Below are 12,475 nucleotides of genomic sequence, written 5' to 3'. Positions count from 1 at the left end.
TCCAGCTGTCCAGGTCTCTCTCCCATTTGCCGCTCTTTCCGTTTCCGTCTTTCCCTCTGTACCTCTCTTCTCTCCCTCTCTACCTCTCTCACTCTGTATTTTTCTGCCTACCTCCTCTTTTTCTGTGTCTCTGAGCCTCCCTCTGGTTTCATCTCCTTGTCCGTCACACCCCCCTCTGCCTCTTTTTCCTCTCTCTCTTCCTCTGTAGTTATATGCGTTTGCCTGTCTACTTATCTTTCTCTGGGTCTCTTCCCTCTCGCCCGCACGCTCTCTCTCTCTCTGTCCTGCCCGGTCTCTCCGTGGCTCTCCCGCTCGCTCCCCCTCCTCTCCCCCTCCGCCAGCCCCCCTCCTCCCTCCCTCGGCGCGTCTCCCCAGTCCTTATTTGGCTGGGCGGGAGGGCTGGCGGGAGGAGGCGGCCTGCGGGCGGGGGGCGGGGGGCGGGAGCGGGGCCGGGCGGAGGAGGGCGGTGGGTGGTGCTGAAGGGACAGCTCCGCGGCGGCAGCGGCGGCGTTGGCGGCGGCGGCCCCGGGGCGCGCGGAGTGGGTGCCCGGCGCGCGGAGCGGCGAGCGCAGCCATGCCCCAGGCCGCCTCCGGGGCAGCAGCAGCGGCGGCCGGGGCCGGGGCGCGGGCCGGGGGCGCCGGGGGGCCGGCGGCGGCCCGGGCGGGACGATGAAGCGGCAGAACGTGCGCACGCTGGCGCTCATCGTGTGCACCTTCACCTACCTGCTGGTGGGCGCCGCGGTCTTCGACGCGCTCGAGTCGGAGCCTGAGATGATCGAGCGGCAGCGGCTGGAGCTGCGGCAGCAGGAGCTGCGAGCGCGCTACAACCTCAGCCAGGGCGGCTACGAGGAGCTCGAGCGCGTCGTGCTGCGCCTCAAGCCGCACAAGGCCGGCGTGCAGTGGCGCTTCGCCGGCTCCTTCTACTTCGCCATCACCGTCATCACCACCATCGGTAACTACTCGCCGGGCGGGGGGCGGGGACCAAGGGGCTGGGCGCCAGGTTCTGGGGGAGTCCGGAGCCGACTGGGGCTGGGGAATTCCCCCCGGAGAGGGTCTAGGCGCAGAACCCCGCGGTCTCAGAAACCCGAGTTCAGCCTGGCGTGTCTGCTCCGCGGGGACAAGGCTCGGGGGAGGCGTCGAATCCTGGCTCCGGACTTGACTCTCCGGCAGGGCCAGCCCTAACTTGTCCCTGCCAGGCTGCGAGAGGGCCCCAGGGGACTCTGAAGTGTGTGAGAGGGGCAGGAACGGCCAGCGGAGACTGAGGAGGAGGGGTGTGGCCGGGTCGGGCCCTGGAGCAGGGCGCCGAGTGTGAGTGGTGGGGAGCGCTGGGCTCCACCGTGTTTCTGCAGATGGGATCTCGGACCCCAGTGTGTCCACACCGGCTGGGGCTATAGGGAGACGTTTGGGTGCAGGTACTTGGCACTCCGAGGCACAGCGGGCCACTCGGGTGTCTGAAATACTCCATAACTGTGGCTATGAGTACTGCTTGGGGTGTGTGTGTGTGTGTGTGTCCACGGGTGTATGTGCCCAGCTCCAGGAGTTTAGGCTTTGCCAGCCAGTGCCTTTAATTTTCTTAGGGCAGCAGAACTGGTGCTGGAAGCCAGATCCAACCCTGTCTGCCTTCTTTACTGCTGTCCCAGGAAAACAGTCATCTCATAGGAATGGCCCCAGTTCCCTTCTTCCAGCCAGGGCGGACCATGGTGTAAGAGGCCACACACACTCAGGCTCTCTCACAATATAGGCACAGGTGCACACACAGGTACACACACAAGCGGATATCCAGGAAAGAATCTCCAGTGAGGCCCTTGATGTGCTGTTCAAGTGTTCAAACAGGAATGAACACCGTGTCTACCCCCAAGACTACAATTCCAGCTCGGCTCTATCACTTTTCCCACTATATGACCTTGGGCAGGTCCCTTCCCCTGCCTGAGTCTCAAGTTCACCTCCAGACAACGAGGGGTTGGCTGAAATGATCTCAAGGGCTCCTCCCAGTCCACCTTCCCCCAGAGCTCATTGGGATGCTTCCAGGAGCTGTTTCCTCCGTCTTTCTCATTCCTGCTTCTCTCCCTGGTCCCCCTCCTAACCTTGGCTGAGCTCCCAGGGGCTCATTGCCATTTGGCATGGCCCATAACAAGATGGCAGTGTTTTCCTGGGAGTCAACAGGAGTGGAGAGGGGTAAAAAGCAGTACTGGACGCTGTGCCTGCAGTTTGTCCGCTGCAGGATTGCCCTGAGATTCTGCTGCTGTCTGGAGACCACAGGGAGCTATGCTACATGGTTTCTGGAAGATGAAGGAAAGGACCCCAGGAATGAATGTGGCCCAAGTGGGGGCACTTCTGCTTCCTGCTGATGCTGGGAATTTGGGGCAGGTTGGTCAGACTCTGGTCTGCCCAAAGAGGAGCCTGCTTTCCTGGGAAGGACCAGACTGGGTTTGGTTTGGGGTTTCTTCCCCTCTCCCACCTTCCAGTCACCTGCCAGGGTTTCAGGAGCATTGAACATCCTTAAATCACCCCCTTCTCTCTCCATATATCTCACCCTTGGTGTATGCCTCCATCTTTCTCAGTACCCTGGTCCCCAGCCCCACAGTAACTTCCCACTGACCTCCTTACCTCCAGCCTCATTCTCCCTCAGGACAAGCTCACAAAGACAATGCTACCAGAAAGAATTTCCCCAAAGCACAGCTGTGACCATACTGATTCCCTTCTCAGAAGCCCTCAATGGCCCCCTGCTTTCCCTGCAATCTATAATTCCATGCTCCTTATCCCAAATTTTAAGGACCTCATGCTTGGCTCCAATTTCTATATCCAACTTAATTTCTCACTTCTTACTGACATGATCTCTTCACTGCAGCCCACCTGTCCCCTAAGAATACCTGAAGTGTGCCTGTATGGTTTGCCTTTTCCTCTGTCTTCTATTTATCTTGTCTAAGCTAACCTTCCAGGTCCAGTTCAAACCCCACCTCCTCCTTGAAGTCTTCCAGACAATCCCAGGCCACTGCTCTGGACGACTGCAGGACTTGCTGTCAGGAAGACCTGAGTGACACAGTGTAGGCTGCTTTGCATGGCTATTTACATTTCAGGAGGAGTATTTCGTCTCTTTAACCACAGGAGGTGTAATTAACCTCCATGTTGGTAGGGCCCTGTGGTTCCCATCTTTTTGCTCTTAGTGCCAGCACAGTACCCAGTAATACACAGGAACACTCACAGAACGCTATTGATGGGTTTAAGGTGTGCAGACATGAGAGGGCATCATCCTTCCTCCTCTCCCATTCCTGGCATTCTCCAAAGTGCTTGTAGTCCTCACCAAGAAAGATGCTAAAAGCTGGGGGCAGAGGCAGACAGTGTGGTTGTGGTGATTATTTATTTATAAGGTTCTTGGCAAGAGGAGAGAGCATCAAAGCACCACCCTAATTCTGTGGGGGCCCCAGACTGGAACTGCCCACTCTGCCCCACCCAATGATTCCTGGCTTTTTGTCACCTCTCACTCTGGCTATGCCACCTGGCTGGAAGCTATCCATATGGGCTCAGGTCTAATAAAATTCTCTGTGGGCTGTGATCAGATGGTTGGAAAGGGCCCTACATCAGACTGATCTTGACTCAAAACCCAAAGGCAGCAGTCTGTGTCCACTTGACCATATTGGGGACCCAAATAGGTCTCCTGGGGGACCAGGAATCCTACTGGAATAGAATGATGACAAAATTTCCCATTCATTCATTCATTGTGTTAGTGTTCACAATGTGCTCTCATCTCATCTCTTAAGTCTCAGCCTTCATAGCTCAGGGAAGTTTCCAGGGCAGGTACTGTTAGATCCCTTAGTGTAGATGAAGGCATAGAGGCTCAGGAAGGGGAAAGGACTCCCCCAAAGTCACACAGCTGGTGAGCAGTGGAGTTAGAGCAAGAAGCTGGAACTTCTGATTCGAAGCCCAGTGTTCCTTCCCCAGCCAGTTTCTTGGCTGCTTCCTCTGCCTCCATATGCCGTGAAACCCAGAGCCAGCTGGGACTGGCATGGCCAAGACATGTTTAGTGATGCCAGCTCGTAGGGTGGTCATGAGCAGCCCTGATTGGTTGAAGGTCAGCAGGGTCTGAGTTAGTCATTCACCTGGTTAGTCACAGCCTCCAGGGACTGCAAGGATTCCTCCAGCTCCTTCATCCCTAGTCTCCCAGACAGGAAACCCTTCCTTTGTTGGGCCCTAAGTTCATCAAATGCAAACGGAAACACTTTTCTGGGAAAGCTTAACCTCTCTAGCTGTTGAGTCATTAGACTCCTCCGGGGCCCCAGCCTCATCTATTCATAGCCCAGAGGCTGTCAGAGCAGGAAGGGACCTTGAGATCAGCTGGTGCCACCCCCTTTTTCTAGTGAGAAGAAACCAAAGAGGTGATGGGAGTGGGGTAGCCAAAACTGACTCCAAGGCCCCTACTCCTCCCACTTGCGCAGACTGCTCTTTGTTAATATTATTATTATTTACAGCACCAACAGCAACAATAATAATGCCAGCCACCAATTATTAACTACTCTTTGGCAAGCTTCAGTCATGTCCAACTCTTTGTGACCCTATGGACTCTAGCCCACCAGGCTCCCCTGTCCATGGGATTCTCCAAACAAGAATACCAGAGTGGGTTGCCATGCCCTCCTCCAGGGGATCTTCCCCACCCGTGTATCAAACCCATGTCCCTTGTGTCTCCTGGATTGGCAGATGGGTTCTTTTACCACAAGCACCATCTGGGAAGCCTCACTCTGCCTCTTTATTTATTTATCTATTTATCATTATTAACAGCAGCAACAGCAACATTAACAATGGCAGCCATCTCTTAATAACTCCTCTTTGGCAAGCTGTATACATTTCATTGGAGAAGGAAATGGCAACCCACTCCAGTATTCTTGCCTGGAAAATCCCATGGACAGAGGAGCCTGGTGGGCTGCAGTCCATGGGGTCGCAAAGAGTCAGACACGACTGAGCGACTAACACACATATATTTCATTTGCAGTCCCTCATTCAATTCTTTCACCAGCCCTTCAGGATGAGCATTATTATCCCCATTTCTCAGCAAAGGAGCCTAAGGCTCTGAGTGTCAGCGACTCACCATGGCCTTGTGACTTGAATGTATGAATTTAGTGGAGCCTCTCTGATTCCCATGCCCTTGGATTTTTTGCCAATTTTTTCTCTGTTTCAAGAACCCAGCCCAGGCCTTGTATCTTGGGGATGCTAAGCAGCCAAGATTTGTCTCTTCCCCCTGGCAAAATCTCCCCAGAAGGAGAGGGCCTCTTGCTCCAGTATGCTACTGCCAGCCTCTGCTCCCTGTGCCGGGATCCCTGACCAACCCAGACCACGTGTCACAGTTGTGTGCACAGGCCCTCCTGGAGGTGTTATGGGCTCACAGGTGCCCGTTCTCCCACTGCAGGTCCCTGGAATCCTTGTGGCTCTAAGACAACAAGAGACCAGGTGATTGATTAGCTAGTGAAGGTAGGATGGAAAACCTGTTCTCCTTTCTCCCCAGCTTCCAGCCTGTTCTCAGCAGGACACAGGTTCCTAAGGCTCACCACATGGCCTGGGAATCCTTAGATTGTGAATTCAAGCAGGGGGCTCATGAGGGAACCTGAACTTCTTACACCTTTCCAAGAAGGAAGAAAATACAGAAGTGACCTACCACCCTCCAAAATCCCAGAGTCCTCAATAAACGTGTGAAAGGAGACATTAGCAGTCATCCAAACACCCATAGAGGTGAGTGACTTGCCCAAATTCACATAGCAAGTTGCAGATACAACCCTCTGGATGCCCAGAGTAAAGATCTCTGTATCACCCCAGCCTGTTTTCCTCATAAGCCCCTGCATCATTCTGTCTGCCTCTCACTTGGTTATTCCCAACCTCTCTTGACTTACCATGGGGATGGAGGGCTAGCTCACCCGGAAACAGTTCTGCTGTCCACTCTCAGTCAGTACTTCCATCCTTCCTGCCCATGGACCACCCCACTGCTTCGACTGCACAGCCTTTCCTGGGGGTGGTGTAGGAACATGGGTGCCTGGGTTCATCTGTCAACCCCCATCTCCACTTACCACCTCCACCCCCTGCTACTAGCTACGTGACTTTGGACAAGTTACTTGGTCTCTCTGAACTTGTTTTGTCATTTACAAAACAGGAGAATAATATCAGCCTCCTAGGATTAAATGGGCTCATGTAAAGGAAGTGCCTGGTACCGAGTATATACTTAATAAACAGTATCTACAGTTGCAAGTGTTATTAATATTATTGCTCGTGTATTATCCCTTTTCCTACAGAAGGGAACTGCTCTGTTTCCCAAGGATTACTATGACCGCAGCTACCCCTACTCCTTCCTAACAAGTGGGGACAGTGGGACTGGGGACCAGAACCTGCCACATCCTTCCCTTCATCCTCCTAATTCCATTCCCCTATCCCAGCTTCCCAGGTCCTTGCTCATGCCTGGAGTCTGCCTGATATCCAGGCTCAGAGGCCATGCTCCTTTCTATGAGCAGACAGACTCTGCAGCAAACCAGTCAGGGAGAGTGAGGAGACCCCATCCTAGACTGGAACAAGGAGACAAAAGTTCCAGTTCCACTAAGCTCAGTTGCTGGTCCCCTCTGGCCATCAGTTTCTTCATTCACCAAGTGGGTATATTTGATCAGAGGTCCTTCTGGCCATCATGCCTCCTCCTGCAGCCCAATTCCCACACATCGTGGTTGGAGGCTGGAGACATGGAGGGTGTGTGGGCAAGAATGGGACAGAAATAGAAGACACATGCCTGGCCATAGTGTGGACAGGACACACACAATAAGCATTTTCAAAGAAAACATAAACAAGCACAGATGAATGTAGTGCAAATCACTGCCATAAACAGCTTTCAGCTGGCAGCACAAACGGTAAATCTGTGAGTTGATTTTGTAATAAAAAAAAAAAAAGTAAAAACGATTTCCCTGCCGACAGCCAGCAGCCAGGGAAGAGACCCAGCTCTGATTGAGATGGTGATGGGTTTAGGCAAACCTTAGCAGAGACCCAGGATGGGCACTCCGTCCCTCCCGCTCCATCCCCACCTGGATGCAAAGAACTGACCTGTGTCTGTAACATGTCAGGCACTCTCCAAGGTGCTTCTTACCACCTATATCCCCACAACTACCCTGTTAGGGCAAGCCTTATCCTTCTATTATGATCAAGGAAAGCTTGGAGAGGTTCAAAAATTGGCCCAGGATTATACAAATATAAAATGACAGTAACAGGGCTTACACACCCAGGGCTCTATCTTTTCATGGAATTGTGCAGCCGCCTGCTCCCCACGGAGCCTCTGCCCTCCTCTCTGTAGGAACCTCACAAATGGTGGAGGGTGGGTACCAGGGTCACACAGGGCATTCAGCTGTGACCTCAGCTTCAGGATATCACGACCTCAGGACTGACTGAGCATTTAGCCCAGAGAGAAATCAGAATGTTAGGTTCCTCATTTAACAGTGTGGAAACTAAACTTCTGATTGGAGGAGAAGGGAACCCTGTTTCCTGACACCTCTTTCCCTGTCGTTCACCCCCTCTTCACTTCCCAGGCTCACAGAGAACAAAGCAGGCTGCCAACTGGCCTGTCCTGCTTGCCTGGAGTCCCTTGCTGACTCCCCTGTTAGCCTCTGGTCCTCAGAGAGTGCATGACAAACGGCTTTTTGTGGCTGTCGAAAGAGTAGTCACTGGCCCAGCTGATGTGGCTGGCTCCCAGTCTGTCCACACTTCCCCGTTGTCCAGAAACTGCCCATACTCAGGCAGCTCCCAGGTGGCTCAGGAGACCTGCCCCTCACCTGGAGCCACCCCACGCTGCTGCTTCTGCAGGCACGCCTTCACTGTCCCATTTCCAGAGCTGGCCTGTGGCCCCTGGGATTCCTACCAAGCGGGGCCAACAGCCCAAGCTTCCCCTTCACCAGAGTGGCTCCTTACCACCCCTGCTTCCCACTCCCACGTCCTCCAGTGACACACAAGGATGCCTTCATGAGGGAATCATGTGGATGCAGGGAATACAAGGCAGGAGCCTGGCCTGGGAGCTAGAAACTAAGTTCTTTCTCTCTCTTTAGACAAATTCTTCTCTCCCTCTCTCTCTCTCCCTGCTACCCTCCTACTCATGGGAGACATAGGCATGACCCTGGTGGGCCTTGGTCTCCCCATCTGTACAGAACAACTGTTCCCCAGGGGAAACTGGAGAAGGCTCGCTCAGCAATTCAGAATTATCTAGGTTAATACTTCCCCAATGGTCTTCTTTAATAGCTGGGTTGACCTTGTTTAAATGCAGATTCTGAACCAATAGGTCTGGAGTGGGGCTGAGAGTCTACAATTCTCACAAGGCCCCCAAAGGACTGCTGATGCTCTTGACCCACAGTCTATGATTTGAGTAGCAAGGATCTAAATAACCTGGAGACCTGACTTCTGAGGTTAGGCATGAGTTAGGGACTGTGGTTTTAAGAACAAGGTTGTGTAGGACTGGAAAAATCCTTAGGAATCTGATCCTGGAATGTCAGAGTCAATGGTCTCAGAGCTGGTAGTCTCTCCTCTGAGGCTGGGGCAGGGCTATGATTCACCCCAGAAGCAGCTTCAGGGTCACCTATAGCAGTCAGGGATCAGTAAGAGAAACACAAGCAACAGGGGTTATATATTAAGAGAAGGATTGCAAGGAATTGGATTGCACAGTGGTTGTGTTGGGCTAGGCAAATGAAATCCATAGAGCAGGACATTGGGAGGACAGGCTGGAACTCCATCCAGCTTGGGCTGAAGCTACCGTTCACAGGCAGAGTTTCTTCTTCAGGAGAGTCTTCGTCACCTTTTATGGAATTTCAACTGATTGATTCAGGTCCACCCAGTAATCTAGGATAATCTCCCTTAAGTCAACTGATTATGGACTTTAATCACATCTACAAAATGCCTTCAGAGCAACCTCTGGATCAGTACTTGATTGAAAAGCTCAGAATCTTAGCCAAGTTGACTCATCAGAAAGATCATCATATACCTCCCATTTATCACTCTGGGAGCTGCAATTAGTGACTTTTAAGGTTCTTGCCAACTCCGAGATGCTTCGATTCTTGATCTTCAAAGGGGCAGCCTGGAGACTTAGAGAACCCAAAATGGGACTCATCATGTCCTAGGGATTCCCAGACCCTCTGGATCACCTTCCAAACGACACTGACTTTAGCCTTCATTTTAGGTTTACCAAACTTCATTTTTAGTTTACTAAAAATTGTTGAGATCTCCTGAGATCTTCTATCAGACACTATACCAGGCACTAAGAGAATAGAAGGGCTTCCCTGGTGGTTCAGACAGTAAATAATCCACCTGCAATGCAGGAGACCTGGGTTTGATCCCTGGATCAGAAAGATCCCCTGGAGAAGGGAATAGCTACCCACTTCAATATTCTTGTCTGGAGAATTCCATGGACTGAATTCCGGTAGGAATTCTGGCAGGCTACAGTCCACGGGATCACAAAGAGTCGGACATGACTGAGCTACTAAGTACACAGCACAAGAGAACAGAAAACTAGATCCAGGTCCTTCCCCAAGGAGCCCCTGGTCCAGTGGAATTCTGAAACCACGAGATGAATGGTTATATATGGGGATCTTCTTGGTCCAGGGATCAAACCCATATCTCCTGCATTGTCAGGCAGACTTTTTTTTTTTTTAATCACTGAGCCACCATAGAAGCTCAAATGCTAGTGGAGAGAGACTCAGAACAAGAACCTGAGAAGCCTTCCTGGAGCAGGTAGTACTTGAAGAAGGCTTGAATGAAGAATGAGAACTCTAGCAGGTGAAGACTGTCAGTGAGAGAGTTCCACGGTAAGGAAGAAGCATGCGACAGGCTGGGATCATAAGTGTGCCCTGGGGAAGGTGTAGGGAAGCAGTCTTAGAGGGGGCCGAGTTCTGGACTCTTGCAGGCGGACTTGATTTGACGGGCACTGGAGGAGAGAAGTGACAGACCCAACCTGTGTTCTCCCCCTGGATCCTGACCAGGAATCAGGATGGGATGCCCCTTTGATCCTAATTGAACCACCAGGTACCTCCATCATGCCAGTTGAACCAGTGGGTCACCTCAACTGAACGAGTTGAACCAGAGGGTAATGAATCCTGGGATTCATTACCTGAATCCTGATTGTCTGACTTCAGCCCCACCCTGGTCACCCAGCAGACCTCAGCCAGCCCCCATGAAGTGCTTTTACTTCCTCCCCTCTCCACGCTTCCTTTTCTGGGGCAAAAGTCCACTCTGAAGCCCAGGACAAACCCAGGCTTATGGATGGTGTTCAGGGGACAGCACTGAGCTGAAGGAGATAATATTGTCACCCACTGCTATGTGGACATTTTCTGCAGAGACCACCCCGGGGCCCTGTTCCCAGACCCCTTCATCTCTGCTCGAGGCTCCATGGCTTGGCATGGACTCAGTGTCCCTCTTCAGGAATGTGCAGGGCCTCTCCTGACCACAGCTCCAGTGCAGAAATAACCATCCGAGAAACATCCGGAGAAGCGCATTCCAGCCTGCTGGCCACAGGACTGTCTAGGGGCTCTCTCCGGAGACCCAAACTGTCAGGCCTTGGTGAAAAAGCCCGGAGAGAGCGACCCCAGGCCTCACGGAATGCTCTTAGTTCCATGCACTGAACAGGATGGAAACCTGAGATTAGAGATGAACATAGAGTGGTGGTTCTTAAGAATAGCCAGTGAGTGAGCCAGACGCCTGGTTGGGGGTAACTCGGGCAATCCACCTACTCTCCCACCCCCTGTTTGCAGAAGGAAGACAGGAAAGATGGACCCTGTGAGCTGAGTAGAAAGCCTGTCCCTGGAAAAGTAGTCGTTTAGAGTCAGAGCAATGGGCGTCCAGGCCCTGCCCCCAGGAGAGAAATCATTAGGCCTAAGCTAAGCCCAGGAGGCTGGTAGTTTTAAAAACTCCCCTGGTGAGGGGAATCTGAAGCCAGGTTTGGAAAGCACAGGAGAGAAGAGAGCTTATTTGAATCAGCATTCTGTACTTGGAAGACTGGGCCACTTGCCAGCCACAGCTAGCATTTTCTTTCTGGATTTCTTTGGTACTTGAGAAACAGTCAAGGGGCAGCTGAGGAAGAATCTTTGGGGTTCCTGGGGTGAGCCAGGTGGCAGTGACACTATGCGTCAGTGGATGGCTCCAGGAGAAGGATGTGTCCCACTCCCCCCAGGGGAGAAGGGGACTGAGAGGGCCTCAGCGGGAGTCCTGGGACAGGAGGTGGCTCCTCCGTGGCTTAGCTCTCAAATGACCCTAGGGAAGAGGGTCAGCCCAGAAGAGCCCCCTCAGCTCTGTGAGCATCTTTCACCCAAGAACAGATACCATTTGGCCCAACTGAGCCAGAGTGAGCCCATCTTCAGCATGACCCTACATCATCGATTTTCTACCAGGAGGGTCAGACAGAGAAAGACCCCTCCGGGGTCTACCACCTGGTGGGGCCAGAGAAAGAGAAACCTGGACCCAAACTTAGTGGCAGCCCCCTTCCCTAGGGTGCTGTGCCCAGCTCTGTGCCCCAGAGTCCCAAGCACTCATCTTCCCCAGGCACCAAAGAGGACTTGATGTCCCCTCTCTGCCCCTTAGGATCATCCACCGAATTCATGGAGGTGGGCTACATGTCGTTTCTTGGAGCTGTGACTGATGACATTGCAGAGCTAAGCTAAGGAAAGTGGGGGACACAGACCCCTCCACTGTTGCTCTGTTCCTACCTGGCTGTGAGAAACACAGCAAGTCACATCCCACCCTGGCCTTGTTTGCAAGGGACTGGGCTGGTAATGTCGGAGCCCTTATGCTTGGACTGTCTCTGCTCCAGCTCAGCTAGGACCTACTCCAACCCCTGTACTTCCAACTCTTCCTGAGATGCTCACTACCTAGGATTATGCTCTTGTCCCCACTTCACCCCGTGATGGCTGAGCCCTGGAGGGACTTCCTCCGGGTCCATTCCCAAGAATAGAGCTTTGCACAGGACCTCCAAGTCACCCCTTTCTGGAAAGAGCATTTCTGACTGTGGCTGCAGCCTTGCTTATCAGTAGAGCAAGTCCACTGCCCCAGCCCCTGGGACAGCTGGAATGCGGGAGCCTCCCATCCAGAAAGTGGGGGGGCCTGCTAACAGCTGGCAGCTCCCATAGTAGTCAGGGATGGGATTCAGGAGGGAGCAATGATGCTGAGAGCAGGCTGACCTCAGCCAGAACTCTCGGGCAGGAGGGTGGCCAGGAGAGAGGCTGAGACAGTCTTTCCTGTCAGGTTGCCTCTGGACCTGAGCTAGTCCTACAGTCCAGACCCTCAGCTAACTCAGAGGCTCCCAGGGCCTTAGGAGCTAAGGTCCTGCTCACAGACCAACCTTCCACACCCCACCTAGACCTGTTAGACCTCTGAGCGGCTGGGGTGAGCCCCGTGGGTCCTCACAATGGTTTGCTACCTCAAAATATCCACAGAACATTACACAATGACCTGTTATAGAGCATACACAAGCCAACGTGCACCTTCCCCA

At 52.9% G+C, this 12,475-nt stretch overlaps 1 protein-coding gene across 1 annotated transcript in view; it reads left to right on the top strand.

Moving 5' to 3' along the window:
• The first annotated feature begins 529 nt into the window (after positions 1-529).
• The window catches only part of KCNK3 (potassium two pore domain channel subfamily K member 3), a 39,025-nt gene continuing 27,079 nt past the window's right edge, over positions 530-12,475 (top strand). The window contains exon 1 of the mRNA XM_025261406.3: positions 530-952. Coding sequence (XP_025117191.3) covers positions 670-952 — 283 coding nt within the window. The 5' untranslated portion in view covers positions 530-669. The remainder of the gene's footprint in view (positions 953-12,475) is intronic.

The sequence above is a fragment of the Bubalus bubalis genome, chromosome 12 (assembly GCF_019923935.1).
Source record: "Bubalus bubalis isolate 160015118507 breed Murrah chromosome 12, NDDB_SH_1, whole genome shotgun sequence".
Classification (NCBI taxonomy): Eukaryota; Metazoa; Chordata; class Mammalia; order Artiodactyla; family Bovidae; genus Bubalus; species Bubalus bubalis.
The sequence above is the reverse complement of the archived record's forward strand: the minus strand, read 5'-3'. Positions and strand labels throughout refer to the sequence as shown.